General features: G+C 34.6%; 1 protein-coding gene across 1 annotated transcript; it reads left to right on the forward strand.

Annotated features, from left to right (window-relative positions):
- Window positions 1-3,775: 3,775 nt before the first annotated feature.
- Window positions 3,776-21,995, forward strand: LOC128217993 (aminoacylase-1-like). The gene is made up of 16 exons (XM_052925482.1): window positions 3,776-3,977; window positions 4,500-4,564; window positions 4,803-4,907; window positions 5,801-5,872; window positions 7,227-7,249; window positions 7,394-7,470; window positions 9,309-9,398; window positions 10,486-10,542; window positions 10,758-10,831; window positions 13,609-13,658; window positions 14,265-14,328; window positions 14,797-14,839; window positions 15,288-15,394; window positions 16,041-16,120; window positions 17,822-17,882; window positions 18,957-21,995. Exons 1-16 carry the CDS (start codon window positions 3,872-3,874, stop codon window positions 19,098-19,100), a joined length of 1,218 nt encoding a protein of 405 aa, XP_052781442.1. The 5' UTR covers window positions 3,776-3,871; the 3' UTR covers window positions 19,101-21,995.
- The last annotated feature ends 3,804 nt before the right edge of the window (window positions 21,996-25,799 follow it).

Raw genomic sequence — 25,799 nt, forward strand, 5'->3', positions numbered from 1 at the left:
TTTTGTCCGGGGAATATCTTGAAGAATATAAGAGGTATCAACTTAAAACTTCATAGCTAGATAGATCTCATTGAGGACAAGTGCAGTGCACAATAACAGTAACTCTTGCTTTCTTAGTTTTAAAGTTATTGCCCTTTGTTAATTTTCATGCTTAAAGTTTTGTCCGGGGCATATCTTGAAGAATATAAGAGGTATCAACTTGAAACTTCATAGCTAGATAGATCTCATTGAGGGCAAGTGCAGTGCACAAGAACTGTTACTCTTGCTTCCATATTTTTAGAGTTATTGCCCTTTGTTATTTTTCATGCTTAAAGTTTTGTCCGGGGCATATCTTGTAGAATATAAGAGGTATCAACTTGAAACTTCATATGTAGATAGATCTCATGGAGGGCAAGTGCAGTGCACAATAACAGTAACTCTTGCTTTCTTAGTTTTAAAATTATTGTCCTTTGTTAATTTTCATGCTTAAAGTTTTGTCCGGGGCATATCTTGAAGAATATAAGAGGTATCAACTTGAAACTTCATAGCTAGATAGATCTCATTGAGGGCAAGTGCAGTGCACAAGAACCGTTACTCTTGCTGCCATATTTTTAAAGTTATTGCCCTTTGTTAATTTTCTTGCTTAGGTTTTGTCCGTGGCATATCTCGTAAACTATAGGAGGTTTCAACCTGAAACTTGTTCCGTAGGTATATCTGATTAAGGGTTCAAATGCCACCTACACTTGAAAGTTAAATGGCAACATCATTGTCTATAAATGAATAAAATGCCAATATAACAACTATAATGTCGACAGTAAATCATTCGTCAGGCGACACATCCGACTCGTGGAGTTCTAGTTGTATATTCTAGCTTAAACATATTATTCTTTTTTGGCGATTTGTTTTTAAAAAGCCATGAACAAAAGTATGTTGTTTGATCTTTTAAATACCATATTATGTTATTGATATTCTGTCTGGTGGCATATTATAAGTGTAAAAGTATCCCAGCACATACACTCATTTCATGATCAATGTTTAAATAACTTACCCTATTTGGGCTTTGTAAATGAGATAATTCCCTTCAAGCAGTATGCTCCTGTATAGATTTGTAACTTAGGCATGGTTGCTTATTATGTATTGTTTCAGGGTGTATATATCAAGTTAAATTCACGATCAAATGACTGCTGTCTTCGTGTTTAGAGATGTCCAAGCTTATGCTTGGGTATTTGATTTACATGGTACTAATGGGAGAATCGCCCCGCCTTGTCACTGTTCGGAGGCTGCTTCGAAAAATCGATTTGATTTGATTATGAAAGCATATATGCTATTATGTGTTATGCTATTTTTCATTTACATTTTATTTCAATTCAAAATTGGTTATGTAGCGAATAGCGTCATGTTAATCGCATTTAGACTGATTTATGTGAAACTAAGCAATTTTAGTAATAATTTAAGCAATTCCATTATGTGTCTTTCATTGATCAGTTTAATTACTTTTGAGTTATTATATACAGTTTCAAACTTTCAATATCTTAACTCTTTCCTGCATATATGGATTGATTATATATAGTCATTAGTTGACACTGATATTGATATAATTCTCAAAAATAATGTCACGTAAAGTAAGTTTACTTTTAAAAACCTTGTAATATAAACAGCATTGAACCTTAGCGCATAGATACATCAAGCAACCGAAATAAAAGAGGAGTGACGGAGGATTGAAAAGTACTATATAAATGGCTGATTAAAAGATTAAATACAAGGGATGGGGAAAACACCGTGTTATGTCACATTGCATCTGATATTGCAATGCACATACAATGTACGCTCTTTTTTATTAAAGTCAGTAACTTAAATACAATCCAAACTTCTAGGTAAAGTTCATGTCGAATTGGAAAAATACCCAAATTGTGGTTATTGTTCTACTTATCAACTATGTAATACTTTCATGATAAACAATAAACAGTTATTTCATGGTCACTTTGGTAACATTCAAAAATGCTGTCCCAAGGTGGAAAGGATAACATCTGAACCGAGGGCGTCAGTTCGGAATGTCATCCCCGACACCAAGGCACAGCAGTTATATTTGTTACTTAATAAATGAAATAAAAGAACTGTTATGTGTCAATGACTGGAACAGCCCATGGTACTTTGAAGAGAGGCTTGCCACGACAATGATGAGCGGGATCCATTGAGAGACTATAAGTCATAATTATTGACCAAGAGCAAGTCTTATAAGCAACATTTTACAATGTCAAAACCTAGGACACACTTTATCTCATTTATGTCACTTAATATTATAGTATGGAGTGTTCGGGGTATTATGGCATCGGCATGCTCTCTCTCGAAACTACTTGATAACAATACGATTGGTGACGCCCTGCCTGTGCATAAGTTGTTACCTCACTTATACAGCGTTTGACCGAATTATACCTCATACTACACCATTGATGATTTGCTGGGCCATCTAAATGTTTTTAAATGTTGTAAAGGAGGAACAGCACTTCTAATAAGGAACAATATTGGTTGTGAAATAAGTAAAATTACAACCATAGATAATGATAGAAAATCAGCGGCCGAGATTATTTCTCACAAATCAACGTATATTTTCTTCATATATATGCCTTTTTGTAATGATATTGAACTATACAAGGAGACCCTTTAAGCCGCTTTCTATTTTTGTGCATATATCATTTGTTTTCACTAGCGGATTTAGAGGGGGGGCGCATCCGGCGCGCGCCCCCTCTAAAATCGTCAAAGTTTACTTTTTATGTCAATTTAGGAGATAAAAAATAATAAAATACGCCCATAATGCATCATTTCCAACTACAAATTGTTAATTTTTCTTGATTGCATAACCCCCAATCCATATGCAAACAGTTTATGCCATACACTTTCGGTTCAGAGGGAGGGGTGCATGTCAAAAGGTTGCGCCCCTAAGCTACGCCCCCTCTAACGTTGATTCCTGGATCCGCCCCTGGTTTTCCTTTAAAATTGCCACAGTACGCTCTTATAACTTAATTATAACTGTTCTTAAAATTTGTTTAGCGTAAAATTGTAACTTATGTTATAACTGTTAAAATAGATAAAGTTAAAACCAAAAGGACGTAGAATATATTTTATTTAATTTCCGTTTAAAATCAAAATTTATCTTACCAATTAATTGATTACAAAAAGCAATGTTTTCACTGGTACTCAGTGGTACCTGGTGACTACCAGTAACACTAGTGAAAAAATGATTATGTGATCCCGAGTTAAAACACTTTAGGATTTTTTATTTATGCTATAAAGTTAGAAAAGAGTCAATTAGAATAAAGGGCAATAGTTTGTTACAGTGTAAGGTGTATTTTTCACCGTGTGAAAATCAAAAGCTATATTTCACAAGTGGCGTAGACATAAGTGAAGTATAATCTGTGTACTTTGTGAAGTGTACTTTTGTGTTGAACTGAAAAAAAATCTTAATATACATACAAGCCTAAAAAGGATATCAAATGCTAGTTTTATTGTAGGGTTTTCAAAAAAGTGCCATATTGTCCACATCTTGTTTTGTGTGCACTGCAGTTATACAGTACGTAAAAGGGGCTAACATGCATAAGACAGTGAAAATATCAAATTGAATTTCTAATGTTTAAGTAAGTGGCATATCGTTTTATTTAATTACGAAATCTCTATCAATCAGCGGAAAGCATATTATATTTGGTGTTAATTGAGAAAATCGTGTTAGGGGAGTTCACTGCGTATCATATTAAAAAAATGGTGTCATGTAGCCATTTGCAAGTTTCACGACATAGTCAATGTCTAAACATCTGTCCGAATTTCAAAGCGAAAGTAAGGAAACAAGATAAATTTCCTGCTGTAAATACACTGAATCCTGAGAATATCTCACCACAGAATGCCAACAAAAGGACAAAGAAAACATGCGAAAGTGGAGGATAAAGCTGTCACTCTCTTTAGAGAATATTTGAGGATCAAAACTGTCCACCCTGAGCCTGATTATGGTAAGGTCATCAATTCGGACGTCAAAACATCCTCAACTGCCCAAGGAAATACAATGATTATTGAGAGTTGAGATGTGAACGAAACAATAAACATGATGAAAATAAAACAACAATAAAGACTGTGTACCAAAGTCAGTCCCTAATTTTAATGAATCATTCCTTTCAAGATTGTAAACTTATTTATCATCCTTACTTTAGTATATATACAAAGCTTGTTTCAAATACTAAATATTTCAAGACTTAGTACATCTATTGCAGAGCATTAAAGATTTGAAAGTGAACAGCAATAACGCTAAGAAGATTGTTTCCTTGAACAAAGTTCTGAACAATCAGCACAACAGAATTCAAAGACAACTATTTTAACATCTGCACAAACAAGATTTCTATTTTGTTGTTTTTTATTTTAAATTTTTGGGAAACAAGTGACTATAGATTTTGCAGAAATATTCTTGTTTAGCAAAACTACATGTAGGTAAAATCATACAAAACACATTATAATTCAGGATCTGTTGTGTTTTACAGATGGAGCGATTGCATTTCTTGAAAAGATGGCGAAAGACATTGGGCTACCAAGTAAAGTAGTAGAGGTAAGTATAACGCGAACCTTGGATGAATAATTAGAAACATTCATGCCAGAATGAACATGTAAAAAATTTGTTAATGTAAATAAATGGTATTATAACAATATTCATTTTCATGAAGGTACATGGGAAGGAACAGTTTTGTTTAACCAACAATCTTGTTGACCTCTCTAACAGAGAGTGCTGAATACAGGACACCTTTGCCTTTACATTTATTACAAGAAACATTTATGTAATTATGCAGGTCCATGAAGGAAGAAAGATTCTGATAATGACATTGGTGGGAAAGGAGCCTGGATTGCCAACCATCTTATTGAACTCTCACACAGACGTGGTGCCAGTCTACCCAGTAAGTGGATGTTGTTATTAAAGTGGCATAGTCATTAGTTCTGTTTTAAAATTATATATAGTTTGTTTCAAAGTGTTAAGACTATTTCTTGGCTGCCTTAAATATAACTTGAAAGTCCCAATGATAGTGAAAATATTGTTGCAAAAGTAGATTAAAGCTACAATGATTGATATTGTCTTTATTAAAAGTATCAAACATGGCAAGTGTTGAATCATTATTAGCTCAACTGTTTAAAAAATATGAGAGCTTCACTACTCAAATTGACATAGGTGTCGGCGTCTCATCCTGGTTAACATTTTGCATGTAAGCACACGAAAGTCAATATCTCATTAACTTCTTGACGTTTTCCATCAAAAAAAATCCATCAAAATTTATTCAAGGTTTTTAACATTTTTGACCTTTGTAAGCTGCACTCTCACAGATTTACTGTTTTTACAACTTTTTTATTCTTTGTCTTGGAATGAGCAAATTTTTGTGTAAATATTAGCAAACCAGTGATATAAGACTGCTGACAAAAGATCAGATTGCAGATTTTCATGTTTCCGTTCGAAAATTAATGTTTTATGGCTACAAGCGTTATTAACGGTTTAAGAAAAATGCATAAAACATCATTTTTTTAACTTAAATAAAAAAACTGTTATCTAATTTTTTGTCAGCAGTCTGATATGACTGGTTTCCATGCATTTTCGCTTAAATTGGCTTGATAAAATGTTCAATGTGTGAGAGTGCAGCTTTAAGGAAAACAATTATTGTGAAAGCATTGGTGTCATCATCAGCGCTGACAGGTGTGGTATGCAAGAACCTTGGCAATATCTTAAAACCTGTTCCTCTTGCAACATCTTATGATTCATAAAAGAATCTCATTTGTCAAAAAATAAAATGTATGTTTACAGAAAGAGTGGAAGGTTGAGCCCTTTAGTGCAGATAAGATGCCAAATGGTGACATCTATGCAAGGGGGACACAGGTAATAGAATTATTGGAAAATTAATACAAGGGAAAACAGGTAAAAGAAATATTTGAAAACAAATTCAAGGGGGAAACAGGTATTAGAATAGTTTGAAAACAATTTCAAGAGGAACGCAGGTATAAGACTAACTGAAAAAAACAATGCTATTTCTTGAACATATTATTCTTATTTCAAAATTAATTAAAGTAGTCTGCAAAAGGGAACACAGTCTGCGGCACAGGTATTAGGATTATTGGAAAATCTATGCAAGGGGAACACAAGTATTAAAATTATTGGAAAATCGATACAGGTTGGGGGGGGGGGCACAAGTATTAGAAGTATTGGAAAATCGATACAAGGGGGCACAAGTATTAGAATTATTGGAAAATCGATACAAGGGGGCACAAGTATTAGAATTATTGGAAAATCGATCCATGGGGGCACAAGTATTAGAATTATTGGAAAATCGATCCAAGGGGGCACAAGTATTAGAATTATTGGAAAATCGATCCAAGGGGGCACAAGTATTAGAATTATTGGAAATTTGATACAAGGGGGCACAGGTATTAGAATTATTGGAAAATCGATACAAGGGGGCACAAGTATTAGAATTATTGGAAAATCGATCCAAGGGGGCACAAGTATTAGAATTATTGGAAAATCTATACAAGGGGGCACAAGTATTAGAATCATTTGAAAATCGATACAAGGGGGCACAAGTATTAGAATTATTGGAAAATCGATAAGGAGAACAAAAATACAAGAAGCATTGAAAAACCAGCACAAGGGGAACGCCATAATTAAATTGATTTTAAAATCAATGCAATGGGGACACAGATATAAGGAAATTGTTGGAAATCAAAACAAGGCAACGCAAGCATTTGAAAAAAACAAAACAAAGAGAATACAGATCTTAGAATTAATGGAAAACCCAAACTATGTTTTGATACATAATTCTAATTTCGAAATAATTTACAGTAGCTTGCTAAAGGAAACGCAGGTATTAGTGTTATTGGGAAATCGAAACAAAGGGTACAGATACATAGGCATTACTGGAAAACAAGTAAAGGGTCACAGGACACAGAAATTAGAATGATTGGAAAATCAATGCTCTTTCTTTATTTCATTAGTCTTATTTCAAAATTAATTACAGTTGTTATCAAAACTTTCTAGCCAACTTCAATCATAGTTCTTATTAGGAACAATCGCAGTTTCATAAAATGAGGATTGGTCTATAGTGCTACACTGTACCTTTCATAACAGAGTAAGCTAAATGCATTTAGTGCACAACCATTTATTATTTTAATATACAAACCTTCGATTTTAGCGTTTTGAACATGTGTTTTGACGAAGGTTGTCCTATTTGTTTCAGGACATGAAATGTGTAGGCATTCAGTAAGTTTGTTTTTCATCTTTCTGTCTTTGCTCATATTTTTTATTGAGTGGATTGTTGTACATGGCTCATCCAAAGGCATTTGTTAATTAATCTATTTTTGCTTTGAGCGACTTGTGATAATTCGGTTCTGTTTTATGTTTAAGGTATTTGGAAGCAATCCGGAAACTTAAAGCTAAGGGATTGTCTTTCAAAAGGACCATACATCTCACGTTTGTCCCAGGTATAAACTTATTCAGATTACATCATCATCAGCATCAGCACCATGCAGATAGGTAGGTGAATAGTAGGCCATGTTTCGGAGGGGAACTTTTAAAGTATCTTTGCCAGCAGTGATGTTTTGGGGAGGAATCAGATCTATACCCTTTTTTTTTCGATTTAACCTGTCAATATATTTTCCAATATCTATCGGTGACCGGGGTAAAATGAAAGTCAGGTGACATTTGGCAATTTTCCTGTATTTTGTCAAGACGAGGGTGTTTATCATTACGCTGAGATCCAGATATTCCAATATTTTCGGCTATATTGATGTAAAATGAGTTCATTTTATTATTTTATTCACCACCAGCTTTTGACCAGAAACCAAATTTCCTATGCTGTCTCTGAGTATTATTGGGATATCCGATTTATTTGTAGGTTTCTGTAAGAGAAAAAGTTTAATTGTCGGGCAGAAGTCTTTAGATTTAGGTCCTCCACTACATTGTTCTTGGAAATAAACAGCTATAGATTATTTTTTGATCTTGGTTAAAGATTTCTAAACTTTGTGTAGTTTAACCAGCTTTAACTCAGTGTAACAGTTTTAATGTTCTGATGTCTGCTATAGGTGTTTCTTGCTTGACGAGCCTTGTAAATAAATTTACGTTACCTAGAATTCATGTAAGGAGGTGCATTCCTTTTTGGGCATTTCTGTTTTACTGGGGCATGCCCATCAATGACTTGTTTCAATAGATGTTTGTGAGCCCCAATATATATCGTCTATGTCCTCAAAGGTATGGGCAAGCAAGATGGAACGGTTCATGGGAAATATGTTCGTTAAATGATTTGTTGGCAAAGTTCTAAACCTTGTATGACCTGAAAGTGACATTCCTTTTCATTAATGGCTCACGTTGTTGTCTTAAAATAGTTGCTCTTGGGTTGTGACAGTCGCTTAGGCCGCAGTTTAAGCTGACAGTCATGTCTTTAGCCAAAAATAGAACCATATCTAGAATATGCACGTGTATGCTTTAAGCGCGGGATAATAAGCAACTGCAAAAACCTTGGTTTTGTGCAAAAACTTTAAACCTTGGCCATTGTTGAAAAAAGCTTACAGGTTAAACAGGCAAATTACACCAACTCAGAAGTGCCTACTCATTGGATTGTGCTTTAATTCACACGAGACTGTCTATGAAAGCATGGTTATACCAGCTCTATACCATCAGCTTACTTCCATCTGTATACGTTTTGAAGCTGAATGGCTTGTGATTTCAAAAACGGGCTGAGCATGCTGGATCTACTTGATCTACTTTTTGTTAACATTTTTTCATCGCATTGTTTTTCCTCACACATTACCGTGGTTACGTTCAGTGGTGACGTTCAACCACTTTTTTCCTTTGTGAAACGTAACTAATATTTCTTAAGTTGTTAAGTACACATGTGAAGCTTTCTTCCAAATATAGTGTTGAGAGTCGTCAAGGCCTTGAAATCAGTGCTATCTTTAGTGCGAATTGGTACATTTACTATAGAATATATAGGAAATTTATTTAGTGGTGTCCGACCTTTACCTTTGACTTTAAGTTTAAATGTATCGATGTCTATATCTTTGGCTTTACTAGTCAAATCTTGCCCTTTGATCAATTTAATGAAAGACGACAACAGTTGAACGTTGGCAACCACTTTTTGTGCTTTTGTTACTGTTTTACGTCTGCAAAAATGTTTTGAATAAAGTAAGTCTAATGGATTAGCTTACTCATATACACATGCATTTTTTAAGAAAATTCATTTCCATTACAGATATTACGAACAAGATATCAGTGTTTCTCTTGAATGAAATGCTTGATGTTATAGTGTTGTGTTTGTTTTCAGATGAGGAGATTGGTGGAATACTCGGAATGAAGTTGTTTATCAAGCATGAAGAGTTCAAGAAACTCAATATTGGCTTCGCCCTCGATGAAGGTATGTTAACTTATGCCTGCAAATAATCATTGAATGTAAATATCAGAGAATATATAACTTTTTATTGAAAACAATCACGGCCATCCTAGATCAGTTTGACACATCGTTGATATACTTTCTAAAATTATATATTTCAGAACTTATCCTGATATCAGGATTAAAGGCTTATAACTTAAAGGGGCTGTCTCATGTATGATAAAATAGCGAAATAAAAGAAAGAAAATTGTCGAAAACTGACATAAACTTGGCATCGATGTGTACAATGCATTGAAACTTACTAACTGAAGTAACACATAGTTTACAATTTATTTAAGTTTAGCAGTTATTTCGTATTTTTCCATTAAAAAAGATTACTGGGTTTGTCTACCAGGTAGAATTCATTACTTATGCGTGATTGGCTATTCGGTGTTATCATGTGTTATTACCGAGGTAGGTGTATAGCTTAATTGTGTCACCCAATTAGAATAAGCCTTTGTAGCGCAGTGAGTAAGACGCTGGACTACAATTTTGGCGACGCGGGTTCGAACCCGGTCTCCGACACAATTTTTTTTTACATTTTGGTACCTTTTTTAACAATTATGATATCAAAGCGTAACACATTCTATTAGATAATTGTCCTGAGGTTTGTTACAGAAAAAAAATAATTTTGGTGCCAATCTGTGACACAGTCCCTTTAAGACTATTTTACAGAGGAAAAGATTCTCTATTTGTGAGAATATTTTCACCAGAAGCTGTAGGAAATGCTTTGATTTGATATTATCCTTTAAAACCATTCCAAACGTTGTCTAAGCCCCTTTAGCCTGCTTTAGACATGAAACAATCACGCTTAAATATACCCCGGCGTTTTTACCGCACTGACAATTACAAACTGTTAGAATCCCTGATATATATACGTACATGACATAAATGTCGAAGATTCTGGCAGAATAATCCTTCAGAAAGGCAAAATTCATTGTCTTGCATTCTTAGTAATTACTTACCTTTATAAAATGATTTCAAACTTGCAATGCATAATAAAAATGAGTTATAATTACATGCTGAACCATTTATTATGTAGAATAATGTGCTTTATTCTGGACCTTTGTAGGACTTGCAAACCCAACTGATGCGTTTACTGTCTTCTATGGCGAGAGATCTCCTTGGTGTAAGTTAAGATAGAAGTACAAGTAAATGTACCATGTCTTTTTTGAGCATTGTTTCTTAATATATATTTCGTTAATCAAATTGGTTATTTAACCATTTCCAGTGCACTTTTTCTAGTTTTTGAATGTTTTATGTGTGTGAGACTGTCTTAAACATTAATGTAAACTAAAGAAAATTATGGCTCAAGATTTGATTTAAGGGAAAATTTCATTTCAGGGGTTATGGTTCGCTGTCGTGGCAACCCTGGCCATGGGTCAAGATTCATTGAAAATACAGCTGCTGAGAAACTGGTATAAATGATTGTATTCCACTTCTCTTTTGAATTAAAAAAAGTAAACTAATTTAGGTTTAGGAAATTAAGTTCTAAACATACAGACCACAACATGATTCAATTCAATTCATGTTTCCTTTAAAAACATTTAATTGTTACAAATTATTGTAAAACTAGTGAAATGATGATGTGGAATCAGAGAGAAAAACAAAATATATACATTTAGCTAAATTTGGAAACATAGTTATTTCTTGACACTAAAACTGTTGAACAGATAAGTGTTACAGTTGCACTCTCACATCACAGATTTACCATTTTTACATCTTTTTTTTATTTTTTGTGTAGGAAAGATCAAAGTTTTGCATAAATATCTGCAAATCAGTTATATTAGATTGCTAAGAAAAGATCAGATAGCAGATTTTCATATTTTTTCGATCGAAAATTAATGTTTTATGGCTTAAACCGTTACGGACGGTTTAGGAAAACTGCATAAAACAGCAATTTTTTAACTTAAATATAAAATCTGCGATCTAATTTTTTGTCAGCAGTCTTATATAACTGGTTTCCATGGATTTTTTGCAAAAATTGGCTCGTTCCAAGACAAAAAATTAAAAAGTTGTCAAAACGTTCAATCTGTGAGAGTGCAGCTTTAAATCCAATAGTTTTTAATGTGTTAACTTGCTAAATACAACTGCTTTACTCTTCACAATTGTTGAAAAATATTGTTTTTCTTTTTAATTTGTTAAATGAGGTAGTTTTAGAAATGCAATAGTGTTTACTCTGTTAAATTGTTAAATTCAACAGTATTCAGTCTATTTACTTGTTAAAAGGAATGCAGTAGTGTTTACTCTATTAAATTATAGAAATCAATAGTGTTTAGTCTGCAAAATAGTAGAGTGCAATAGTGTTTAGTCTGTGAAATAGTATAGTGCAATAGTGTTAAGTCTGCTGAATAGTAGAGTGCAATAGTGTTTAGTCTGCAGAATAGTAGAGTGCAATAGTGTTTAGTCTGTGAAATAGTATAGTGCAATAGTGTATAGTCTGTGAAATTGTAGAGTGCAATAGTGTTTATAGTCTGTGAAATAGTATAGTGCAATAGTGTATAGTCTGTGAAATAGTAGAGTGCAATAGTGTTTAGTCTGCAGAATAGTAGAGTGCAATAGTGTTTAGTCTGTGAAATAGTAGAGTGCAATAGTGTTTAGTCTGTGAAATAGTATAGTGCAAAAGGTGTATAGTCTGTGAAATAGTAGAGTGCAATAGTGTTTAGTCTGCAGAATAGTAGAGTGCAATAGTGTTTAATCTGTAAAATAGTAGAGTGCATTAGTGTTTAGTCTGTGAAATAGTAGAGTGCAATAGTGTTTAGTCTGTGAAATAGTAGAGTGCAATAGTGTATAGTCTGTGAAATAGTAGAGTGCAATAGTGTTTAGTCTGCAGAATAGTAGAGTGCAATAGTGTTTAATCTGTAAAATAGTAGAGTGCATTAGTGTTTAGTCTGTGAAATAGTATAGTGCAATAGTGTTAAGTCTGCTGAATAGTAGAGTGCAATAGTGTTTAGTCTGCAGAATAGTAGAGTGCAATAGTGTTTAGTCTGTGAAATAGTATAGTGCAATAGTGTATAGTCTGTGAAATTGTAGAGTGCAATAGTGTTTATAGTCTGTGAAATAGTATAGTGCAATAGTGTATAGTCTGTGAAATAGTAGAGTGCAATAGTGTTTAGTCTGCAGAATAGTAGAGTGCAATAGTGTTTAGTCTGTGAAATAGTATAGTGCAATAGTGTTTAGTCTGTGAAATAGTATAGTGCAAAAAGTGTATAGTCTGTGAAATAGTAGAGTGCAATAGTGTTTAGTCTGCAGAATAGTAGAGTGCAATAGTGTTTAATCTGTAAAATAGTAGAGTGCATTAGTGTTTAGTCTGTGAAATAGTAGAGTGCAATAGTGTTTAGTCTGTGAAATAGTATAGTGCAATAGTGTATAGTCTGTGAAATAGTAGAGTGCAATAGTGTTTAATCTGCAGAATAGTAGAGTGCAATAGTGTTTAATCTGTAAAATAGTAGAGTGCATTAGTGTATAGTCTGTGAAATAGTAGAGTGCAATAGTGTTTAGTCTGCAGAATAGTAGAGTGCAATAGTGTTTAATCTGTGAAATAGTAGAGTGCAATAGTGTTTAGTCTGCAGAATAGTAGAGTGCAATAGTGTTTAATCTGTAAAATAGTATAGTGCAATAGTGTATAGTCTGTGAAATAGTAGAGTGCAATAGTGTTTAGTCTGCAGAATAGTAGAGTGCAATAGTGTTCAATCTGTAAAATAGTAGAGTGCATTAGTGTTTAGTCTGTGAAATAGTAGACTGCAATAGTGTTCATCTATGAAAGGTAAGAGTGCAATAGTGTTTAGTCTGTGAAATAGGTAGAGTGCAATAGTGTTTAGTCTGTAAAATAGTAGAGTGCAATAGTGTATAGTCTGTGAAATAGGTAGAGTGCAATAGTGTTTAATCTGTAAAATAATAGAGTGCAATAATGTATAGTCTGTGAAATAGTAGAGTGCAATAGTGTTTAATCTGTAAAATAGTAGAGTGCAATAGTGTTTAATCTGTAAAATAGTAGAGTGCAATAGTGTTTAATCTGTAAAATAGTAAAGTGCAATAGTTATTAGTCTGTAAACTTGTTAAATGCAATAGTGTTTACTCTGTTAACTTGTTAAATACAATAGTGTTTTAAGACTGTTAACTTGTTAAATACAATAGTGTTTTAAGACTGTTAACTTGTTAAATGCAATAGTGTTTACTCTTACTTATATTACAGAGAAAGGTCATAAACAGCTTCCTAGATTATCGAGGAATGGAAGAGAAAAAGTAAGGCATGATCAACAGAAATTAAATTGGTCATAATAATATTATCTGTTTTAATTTTGTAATATCAAGCAGTTGACAATATATTCACATACCTTTAAACAATTAAAACCCCATAATTTCCAAATGTTTTGTCACCTATTGCAACACTGCAGCATTCATCAGTGCTTGGACAGACAGATATAAATGTAAGAAAGTTACTGCACCTATTACTGGAGTTATTGGAATTATTAATAATGTATGCAAACAGTGAACTATGTATTGTTTCAATATCTGTTTAGTTAAGTAACTGTTGTGTACCCTTATTTATTGTCAAGTTTTATATTGAATAAGTGTCGTTTGTATATTTAAGTATTACCTTTATTTATCTGCACGCTAATTATTGCATGGAAAGAGGTGGACTGGTTATATATCTGATATGAGAATTGATCATTGAACGAAAAAAATGGACACAGTCGTCGCCAATATGGTACATGTTGTTGTCGTTTTCAGCAACATTATTGCTAATGATAACGTTCTTTTGGTTGATATAAAACTGGTGTATCCTACTTCATGCCTTCTCCATAAGTTCATTAACATGTGTGTCTATCCTTCTTCTATTATCTTCAGACTGAAGAGTACTGGGTGCCTTACACTCGGTGATGTTACTACAGTCAACCTTACCCTGTTGGAGGTGAATGATTTTGATACACTTGTGTTGTTCTGTAGCATTAGAAAAACACCTTCACAAGTAAACAGCATGTAGTACAAGAAGTTTTACACTGTTTGGGCTAGCACAAATACCTGAACACTGTGCAGTCATAGATGCTCTCTTTTTGCTTTTTTGGAAAAGTATCTAACTTATTGAAATAATGTACTCATAATTATCTTCAAAAGAATAAGAATAATGACTGATTTTCGAAGAAAAGCGTCGGGGTATTTGCATAGCCTTCGCATCGTTTGTGTCTTCGGTGACGTTATAGTGGAAACTTATTAACCTTGGAAATAAACACTTTTCAATCAGTTCAAATGAAACTTATTACACATGTTGCCAGAGACAATACACTCAAGAACAACCTAAAAATATGTAATTTCATACTCAATAAAGTGTTCGTTTATATGTTTGGCGAACATTATTCTGTATACTTCTTTTATTTTCCAGGGTGGAGTGCAGTTCAATGTTGTGCCTAATGAACTTTCTGTTGGTAAGAATGTTGTGGATGGAAAACATTACATCCTTACTCTTCGGGATGTTTGTATAATTTCAAAATAAGGAGATAGCATGATTTCATATGAAATTTCTAAGACGAAGCTTTGCCCTTTACATTTTTAAACGTAAGGGGTGGTATTCAATATTCGACTTAAGTTAATCTAATGACCATACATCATTGACTTCATTCACTCTATTGGTCAGTTATTAATAACAAGTAATCCCATTAGCTATATCGTTCTTAGATCCAATTAAGACCAATATTGAATACCAGTCAAGATCTGTGGCAAAAGTTCAATCCTGCCTCTGTTAGGTAAAGTGCCAGGAATATTTGAGTTTTGCTATTAAGATATAAATCCTGCATCAATTTCAACTTTCTTGTGACTGTTTCGGCAAAACTAGTACTTGCTTCATTGTATTAACCAAAAGTATCATAATTATAGGGTTCGACATAAGAATCACGCCGACACAAAATCTGAAAGAGTTTGAAAAGAAGATTAAGACATGGTGTAAGGAGGCAGGAACTGACGTCACGTACACTTTCGCACAGGTATATCAGAATAATGAAGGTTTAAATACCATAAACTACGAAATAAATATCAGTTTTTGTTTTGCACATTCATAAAATTCACGTGTCCAACAAAGAGAGGATGCAAGTTTTTGTTTAGTTTTCTTGGAATTATATAATTGTCTTTATTTATGTTCGACGTGTGTCATATTTAGCTCGTCGTGCTTTAATAGTTTTTGGTGCCAGCTGTGTTGTCATACAAAAAGGTCAACCTTTCCTGCAACTCAAAAATCACTCCGGTAAAAAATCGCACATGGTTCCACTGACAAACTGTTTGAACTCTGACTTAACAATTGATAAGATATGTCCCATGATCGAACGAGGAATATGTACTTGTGTTGGCAACTGACGGCGGTGCTTTTGTAAACTTCTTGTCCTTTCAGTTACATTCAAAGACCTCTTGGTGAATTTCGTCTAACAAAAGTTTTTCAAATTCAACCATCGAAGATCCACTCACAAAATTCTGTAGTTTTAAATTTGTAGTTTTAAAGAGCAACAGAAGAAGAAAATAAAAACATCCCTGACATAAATAACATTTGTTACTAGGCTACCAAATTAGAATATTAATCCCGGAAAATATGCTATGTTTAAAAAGATTGAATATATTGGATATGAATAACCTTTGCAGAAAAACATGGATCAGACGTTAACGAGCACTGAAGACTCGGACCAGTGGTGGAAGGCCTTCCATAAAGCTTGTTCAGATATGTGAGTTTGGGTCTGGCTTTGCACTTTGCAACTGCAAGTGTTATACCAACTGAAGATCTAACCTGATATATACATTGGATATGTATTTGATTGGCTATGCTATGGTAGTTGGACAAGTGAGCAAACTTTCCTGGGAAATGAAAAGAAAAGTTTCAGTGTGTTTACGATTTACATCAAAAGCGATGCAACAGTTTAAATATCAAATGAATTTCACATTTCAAATTTTAACATAATTTAAACATACAAAACGCTAAACAAAAATACAAGAATTGAAATGTATCATATATTGCTCTTGGTAAGTTTAGGAAATAGAACAAGTTTACACAATTTAAAACAGCTAAGTTTCAGTTCGTTGAAACTGCTTTTTACAATGAAAAAATGAAATGAAAAACGGATAAAGTATCTGTTTAACAAAGGATTCGGCAAAATAAAAGTTATAAAATTAACATTCACGAGTTTAACTCTTTATGAATAAAGAACATGTCTAAAATGTAAAAGTTAATGAATTTGAAAAACCGTTGGCAAGTTAAATATAGAAAATGAAAATATTTTAATTCTGAATAAACATAACCTTCGGAATGTGAAGTTTTTAGCTGTACTGGCCAAAAAATATCCATTAGAGCTTGGTTCCTTTCGAAAACCAGCCAGATCCGCCCATGCATGCCTAGATTATGGGCCTTGATAGTATGAAAAATCAGTGTGTCTGTAAACAATTCCTTGTTAACACGATACTGCCTTCAGATTTGGTTGTATCTTGATGAAACTTGTACAGTATCTAGATATCCATTAGAGCTTGGTTCCTTTCGAAAACCAGCCAGATCCACCCATGCATGCCTAGATTATGGGCCTTGATAGTATAAAAAATCAGTGCGTCTGTAAACAATTCCTTGTTAACACAATACTGCCTTCAGTTTTGGTTGTATCTTGATGAAACTTGTACAGTATCTAGATATCCATTAGAGCTTGGTTCCTTTCGAAAACCAGCCAGATCCACCCATGCATGCCTAGATTATGGGCCTTGATAGTATAAAAAATCAGTGCGTCTGTAAACAATTCCTTGTTAACACAATACTGCCTTCAGTTTTGGTTGTATCTTGATGAAACTTGTACAGTATCTAGATATCCATTAGAGCTTGGTTCCTTTCTAAAACCAGCCAGATCCACCTATGCATGCCTAGATTATGGGCCTTGAAATGATTAGATTATGGACCTTGATAGTATAAAAAATGCTATTGTGTAAAAAATGCTTGCGAACATGATAACAGTTCAGTTTTGATTGTATCTCGATGAAACTTGTACAGTATTCAGATATCCATAAGAGGTTGGTTCTTTTCGAAAACAGTGATGTTGACCACACTAACCCAGCCAGTAGAGCATAGGCCCTTTTGGGCCTCTTGTTTCATACAAAAATGATGTGTAGTTCGTATATAAGGAAAATGCTGTTTTGAAACATTTAAAATAAATTAACATTCAACGTTGTTTTTTTTCAACTGTGGGAGTTCTGAGATACAATTTTGACAGCCCATAAATGTTGTCATATAATGATTATTTCAAAGACAGATTAACTTTTGTTGACAAAATTCTTAAATTTTAGAAAGGATTATAGGAATTACCCTCAGAAACGCATTCAAAAGTAATAAAAAATTTCAACGTATATTTTATTACCCCTCGAACATATGTACATGTAGCCTTTGTTTCCAGGGGAATGAAGTTGGAAAAGGAGATCTTTCCAGCGGCTACAGACAGTCGCTTTCTTCGGGAGGTATGTGCATATCTTAAAAAATATAAGTTGGATAATGCAACATGTACTTCTTTAAAAGAAATGCGTTTGTATGTTAAATGTTTTTCCTATCATTATTTCTGATGTAAAACGTTTCAAAGAAATTCATAAGCCTGTGAACTGTTTTATATATAGTTTATTTGTTTCATGTTCAAATATGAGGGTCCTTCAAAGAGTTTATGTTAAATAACATGAATACAATTCCAACTCAACATCCCCTACCATCCCCTTCAAAGCAGCAACTGTTCTACAGTCAATAGTTTTATGACATCAAAAAAACGTTAACATTATTGGAACTTGACAACTATCAACTCCTTCCGAGCATCAACTTGCTTTACAGTCAACAGTTGTATGCCATCCAAAAAAACGTTAATATAATTCACACTCGGCTTCTTCTACAAACTCCTTCAGACTAGTAACATGCTTTACAGTCAACTGTTGTTTTGCCATTCATTACGGTGACAATTTTATACTTGATAGACCAGCTATAAATTCCTTAATCTATGTTTTATGGACGCCATGAATGTCAGACAACTCTTCATACATATTCTTACGTTTACATTAATGGAATAGCAAATTCTCTTAAATACATTTTAATGACACAAGTGCTTATTCCATTACAAAGTCTTAATATTGACCAGTGTATACAACAGGGGGTATACAACTTCAAAATTGAACCACTCTTTGTTTATACATGTACACCAGTTCCTTGATATATTCTGATGTGTGAACAGACATGACATTATTTTTGAATGATTATTTTTGGATGTAAATTTTTAAGTGAAATGGAATATTATTTGTTATTACAAAACTTTTTGAAGTGCCGTTGTATTCGATGAAAAATTATAAATGCATTTTGTGTGTGAAATGTTCATAAAAGAATATTTTTATTTAAATTATTTTAAATAGGTACATATGTATGTGAACTATTAAATACAGCATTATTTATGTAAATTATGTGAAATAAGATTTTTATGATGATACGATTTTAAAGAAGACAAGAAAATGCTATAGATCCATAAAAACGATAAATATGAGCAAAAATGTACCTTTCAGGCTGGCTATCCCGCAATCGGATTTTCGCCGATGAATAACACACCGATTCTCTTGCACGACCACAACGAGTTTTTGAACGAGGATGTGTTCATGAAAGGCATCGATATTTACTGCGGGATCATTCCTGCTATGGCAAATGCTTAGCTTGTCCGCTGAAACTATGTGACACAGTAATCTTGATCAGTTTGAACAATATTCGGCCACGGACTTGAGTAATGGTGTGATAACACTATTTATAAGTTAGTTGTTTGATAAACTGAGTTGTTTGATAAACGGATTGTTCCTCTCCACTATCCCAGCAAGCTATGTACCAGTGTGTGTATACCACGTGATAAATTGCGTCATAAATGTTACGTCGGAAGGCAATATTTTTCTTCGGATGAAGACTTTAAACAAAGATAACTTCACTATTTCTTTACCATTTTAGATGAAACATAGCGCAGTCTATGCCACTTATGGTGCCCCGTCTTGGGTCTTTTAACAGAGTTTGATTGAGAGTTTAGTTTCTTAAAACACTTCGACAAACCTTTTCACAATACGGCCGTCTGACATAGCACTGTCAAAACATTATTTTGGAAACAGGTTTGTCGAAGTGTTTGATGAAACCAATCACCATATCAAACTTCTGTAATAACAGGAAGGCTGGGCTCTTAAAGCGGCATAGACTGCCCTTTGTTTTATTTAAAATGGTGTAGTAAAAGAAAAGTTATCTTTGATTTAAGTCTTTATTTTAAGCAAAATGTTGCCTTCTGACGTAGCATATATGACGTAATTCGTGGTATACACACACTGTGTACGTTTTATGTACCGAATCACATTTTCATTAATACAAGTACTAGTGTTCATGCATCAGGAAAAGGAACTTTTTCTGGCTTATACATCTCAATAAACTGATACTCACGTCTATGTATGCAAGTATATGTGACTCATTCTGCTATCACATTATCGTCAATCAGAAATTCGTAAAACTGTGTGTATTTTTTAATATGATTGTTTTTAGACTATCAACGAATAATAGAGGCCAAACTCTCTCAAAAACATCAGATTGAAAGCATCAGATCCACATGTCTAAGCTTAAAGTATCAGATTCACAGGCCTATACTTGAAAGCATCAGATTAACATCCTATGCTTGAAGCATCAGATTCACAGGCCTATACTTGAAAGCATCAGATTAACACCCTATGCTTAAAGTATCAGATTCACAGGCCTATACTTGAAAGCATCAGATTAACACCCTATGCTTGAAGCATCAGATTCACAGGCCTATACTTGAAAGCATCAGATTAACACCCTATGCTTGAAGCATCAGATTCACAGGCCTATGATTGAAGCATCAGATTAACACGCTATGCTTGAAGCATCAGATTCACAGGCCTATGATTGAAGCATCAGATTAACACGCTATGCTTGAAGCATCAGATTCACAGGCCTATGATTGAAGCATCAGATTAACATCCTATGCTTGAAGCATCAGATTCACAGGCCTATGATTGAAACATCAGATTAACACCCTATGCTTGAAGCATCAGATTCACAGGCCTATACTTGAAAGCATCAGATTAACACCCTATGCTTGAAGCATCAGATTCACAGGCCTATACTTGAAAGCATCAGATTAACACCCTATGCTTGAAGCATCAGATTCACAGGCCTATACTTGAAAGCATCAGATGAACACCCTATGCTTAAAGTATCAGATTCACAGGCCTATACTTGAAAGCATCAGATTAACACCCTATGCTTGAAGCATCAGATTCACAGGCCTATACTTGAAAGCATCAGATTAACACCCTATGCTTGAAGCATCAGATTCACAGGCCTATGATTGAAGCATCAGATTAACACGCTATGCTTGAAGCATCAGATTCACAGGCCTATGATTGAAACATCAGATTAACACCCTATGCTTGAAGCATCAGATTCACAGGCCTATTCTTGAAAGCATCAGATTAACACCCTATGCTTGAAGCATCAGATTCACAGGCCTATACTTGAAAGCATCAGATTAACACCCTATGCTTGAAGCATCAGATTCACAGGCCTATGATTGAAGCATCAGATTAACACGCTATGCTTGAAGTATCAGATTCACAGGCCTATACTTGAAAGCATCAGATTAACACCCTATGCTTGAAGCATCAGATTAACACCCTATGCTTGAAGTATCAGATTCACAGGCCTATACTTGAAAGCATCAGATTAACACCCTATGCTTGAAGCATCAGATTCACAGGCCTATGATTGAAGCATCAGATTAACACGCTATGCTTGAAGCATCAGATTCACAGGCCTATGATTGAAGCATCAGATTAACACGCTATGCTTGAAGCATCAGATTCACAGGCCTATGATTGAAACATCAGATTCACACGCTATGCTTGAAGTATCAGATTCACAGGCCTATACTTGAAAGCATCAGATTAACACCCTATGCTTGAAGCATCAGATTCACAGGCCTATGATTGAAGCATCAGATTAACACCCTATGCTTGAAGCATCAGATTCACAGGCCTATGATTGAAGCATCAGATTAACACCCTATGCTTGAAGTATCAGATTCACACGCATTTGCTTCAAAGCAACAGATTCACAGGCCTATGCTTGAAAGGAATGATGCAGATTCATTGAGTATTAATCCTGTCAACATAAAGGCATAGTTTGTTTTTTATGTAATGGAATGAGTTATTTCGCCACGAAAAAATCTCTATCACAAAATAATAAACAGTTTTATAATTATGCGATGCGAATTATCACAAAATGTTTTGGTTGGACTTGAAACTCATATGTGTGTTCATTGCTTTGGGTTTAATTCCATATACGTTTATTTTGTCTAACAATGTGCAATATAACAACTGAAATGAAATATTTTGATTATATATCTAACAGCGTAAAAAATAATTCCAAAAAAAGAGAAAAAAACTCATTTTATTTGTTTTACACATTGCCACGTGTTCGTTAATTATATCTCCATAAAGCAAAACTGTATGCCTATTTTTAAGCAGATAATGCTTTATTTCGAATAATAAAAATTAAAAGTTTTATTGACTTATTTACTGGTAGTATCATGAGATAAACAGTTGAAATTCATGACGTAATGCTACTGTCCTGGTCTCAGTATCTCGAAAATACTTAAGTCATATCTCAACCTCAGACACAACTTTACTTCATTACATCATGGGTTATGTCAAATCATGTATTTACTCTTTTTAAAAGTGCATTCTTTCAAGTATATGTTGATTAAAATCTTTGGTCAAGATTCCAAAGAAAAATGATTTTATAGCAAGAAAAGTAATTGAGTACAACTCATTGTTATTGAGCAATTACTCAAAGACAGTTTGTGCTCTAGAATAAAGTTTCTATGGCATATTGACAAAAGGTCTTTATCAACACATTCTATGAAGAATATGCTTTTAAAAAGTAAAAAAAGCATACAGTTTTAAATAACTTTGGATGTTATATGCTAAACGAGTTGAGAATAATTTTTGACATGAGTATATTTGTAAAATCGGGGCCTAGACTGTCATGACCTTTGCTTCGAATAGCGGCGAGATAATAGGGGAAGTTAAAGAGATATCCCTTTATTTCGTATGAATAGACATGTGAGAACTACTGGGACAAGCTCAGAAGTCAGAACATGTTAGTATAGTACCTGCTTATATGTACAAAGTAGGTGCCAAAAGGACAATGCACAAGAGGCACATACAAACACCACAAACAAATCTTACATGCATTTAATACTGGTTGAAAGAGTGAAATATAAGTTGAAAGGGCACACTATAGGCTGAAAGGGCACACTATAGGTTGAAAGGGCACAATATAGGCTGAAAGGGCACACTTACAGTTGAAAGGGCACAATATTGGCTGAAAGGGCACAGTATGGGTTGAAAGGGCACAATACAGGTTGAAAGGGCACAATATAGGTTAAAAGGGCACAATATAGGTTGAAAGGGAACAATATAGGTTAAAAGGGCACAATATAGTTTGAAAGGGCGCAGTATGGGTTGAAAGGGCACAATATAGGTTAAAAGGGCACAATATAGGTTGAAAGGGCACAATATAGGTTGAAAGGGCGCAATATATGTTGAAAGGGCGCAATATAGGTTGAAAGGGCGCAATATAGGTTGAAAGGGAACAATATAGGTTGAAAGGGCACAATATAGCTTGAAAGGGCGCAATATAGGTTGAAAGGGCGCAATATAGGTTGAAAGGGTGCAATATAGGTTGAAAGGGAACAATATAGGTTAAAAGGGCACAATATAGCTTGAAAGGGAACAATATAGCTTGAAAGGGCACACTGTATGTTGAAAGGGCACAATATATGTTGAAAGGGCGCAATATAGGTTGAAAGGGCGCAATATAGGTTGAAAGGGCACACTGTATGTTGAAAGGGCACAATATAGGTTGAAAGGGCACAATATAGGTTGAAAGGGCACACTGTATGTTGAAAGGGCACAATATATGTTGAAAGGGCGCAATATAGGTTGAAAGGGCACACTGTATGTTGAAAGGGTACAATGTAGGTTGAAAGGGCGCAATGTCGGTTGAAAGGGCACAATATAGCTTGAAAGGGAACAATATAGGTTAAACGGGCACAATATAGCTTGAAAGGGAACAATATAGGTTAAAAGGGCACAATATAGCTTGAAAGGGAACAATATAGGTTGAAAGGGCACACTCTATGTTGAAAGGGTACAATGTAGGTTGAAAGGGCGCAATGTCGGTTAAAAGGGCACAATATAGCTTGAAAGGGAACAATATAGGTTAAAAGGGCACAATATAGCTTGAAAGGGAACAATATAGTTGAAAAGGCACACTCTATGTTGAAAGGGCGCAATATAGCTTGAAAGGGCACATTGTAGGTTGAAAAGGCACACTCTATGTTGAAAGGGCTCACTATAGGTTGAAAGGACACATTGTAGGTTGAAAAGGCACACTCTATGTTGAAAGGGCTCACTATAGGTTGAAAAGGCACACTCTATGTTGAAAGGGCACAATATAGCTTGAACGGGCACATTGTAGGTTGAAAGGGCACACTCTATGTTGAAAGGGCACAATATAGCTTGAAAGGGCACATTGTAGGTTGAAAAGGCACACTCTATGTTGAAAGGGCTCACTATAGATTGAAAGGACACATTGTAGGTTGAAAAGGCTCACTCTATGTTTAAAGGGCTCACTATAGGTTGAAAGGACACATTGTAGGTTGAAAAGGCTCACTCTATGTTGAAAGGGCTCACTATAGATTGAAAGGACACATTGTAGGTTGAAAAGGCACACTCTATGTTGAAAGGGCACAATATGGGTTGAAAGGACACATTGTTGGTTGAAAAGGCTCACTCTATGTTGAAAGGGCACAATATGTGTTGAAAGGGCACTATATAACTTGAAATGGCACAATATAGTTTGAAAGGGCACAATATAACTTGAAAGGGCACAATATAGCTTGAAAAGGCACAGTATAGGTTGAAAGGGCACAATATAACTTGAAAGGGCACACTATAGCTTGAAAAGGCACAGTATAGGCTGGAAGGGCACAACATAGCTTGAAAGGGCACAATATAGCTTGAAAGGGCGCGATATAGCTTGAAAGGGCACAGTATAGCTTGAAAGGGCACAATATAGCTTGAAAGGGCACAGTATATGTTGAAAGGGCACAATATAACTTGAAAGGGCACAATATAGCTTGAAAGGGCACAGTATAGGTTGAAAGGGCACAATATAGCTTGAAAGGGCACAGTATATGTTGAAAGGGCACAATATAACTTGAAAGGGCACAATATAGCTTGAAAGGGCACAGTATAGGTTGAAAGGGCACAATATAACTTGAAAGGGCACAATATAACTTGAAAGGGCACAATATAGGTTAAAAGGACACATTGTAGGTTGAAAAGGCACACTCTATGTTGAAAGGGCTCACTATAGGTTGAAAGGACACATTGTAGGTTGAAAAGGCACACTCTATGTTGAAAGGGCTCACTATAGGTTGAAAGGACACATTGTAGGTTGAAAAGGCACACTCTATGTTGAAAGGGCACAATATGGGTTGAAAGGGCACTATATAACTTGAAATGGCACAATATAGCTTGAAAAGGCACAGTATAGGTTGAAAGGGCACAATATAACTTGAAAGGGCACAATATAGCTTGAAAGGGCACATTATAACTTGAAAGGGCACACTTTCGGTTGAAACGACACATTGTAGTTTGAAAAGGCACACTCTATGTTGAAAGGGCACAATATGGATTGAAAGGGCACAATATAGTTTGAAATGGCACATTATAGGTTGAAAAGGCACACTATAGCTTGAAAGGGCACTATTTAAGTTGAAAGGGCACACTGTATGTTGAAAAGGCACAGTATAGGTTGAAAGGGCACACTATGGGTTGAAAGGGCACAACATTAGTTGAAAGGGCACACTGTAGGTTAAAAGGGCACAGCATAGTTTGAAAGAGCACACTTTATGTTGAATTAGCACAATATAGGTTGAAGGGGCACTATATTATAAATTACGGGGCTAGTAGTTGACCCGATATGGGATATAGGAAACCATTTCGGTTGAGAGCGAAGCGTCGACAACCTGTTTACATGTTTAAATGTTTCATTTATTAATCGGAATCGGAATATACACGCCATTTTGGTACGATATAAATTTGGTGACCCAATATGGAAAACTATTGGGTCACCGCGTGACCAGTCCTGGTCAGGACCAATGGCGTTGCGTCATTTATTTTGGAGGCGTTATATAGGATGATGCAAGAAAACAAATATTTTAATGCATTATATATGTAAATGCCTTAATAAATGTGTGTTTTTTAATAATAGCTACGTGAGTACACAATCCCCAG

The sequence above is a fragment of the Mya arenaria genome, chromosome 14, assembly GCF_026914265.1.
Source record: "Mya arenaria isolate MELC-2E11 chromosome 14, ASM2691426v1".
NCBI classification, from domain to species: domain Eukaryota; kingdom Metazoa; phylum Mollusca; class Bivalvia; order Myida; family Myidae; genus Mya; species Mya arenaria.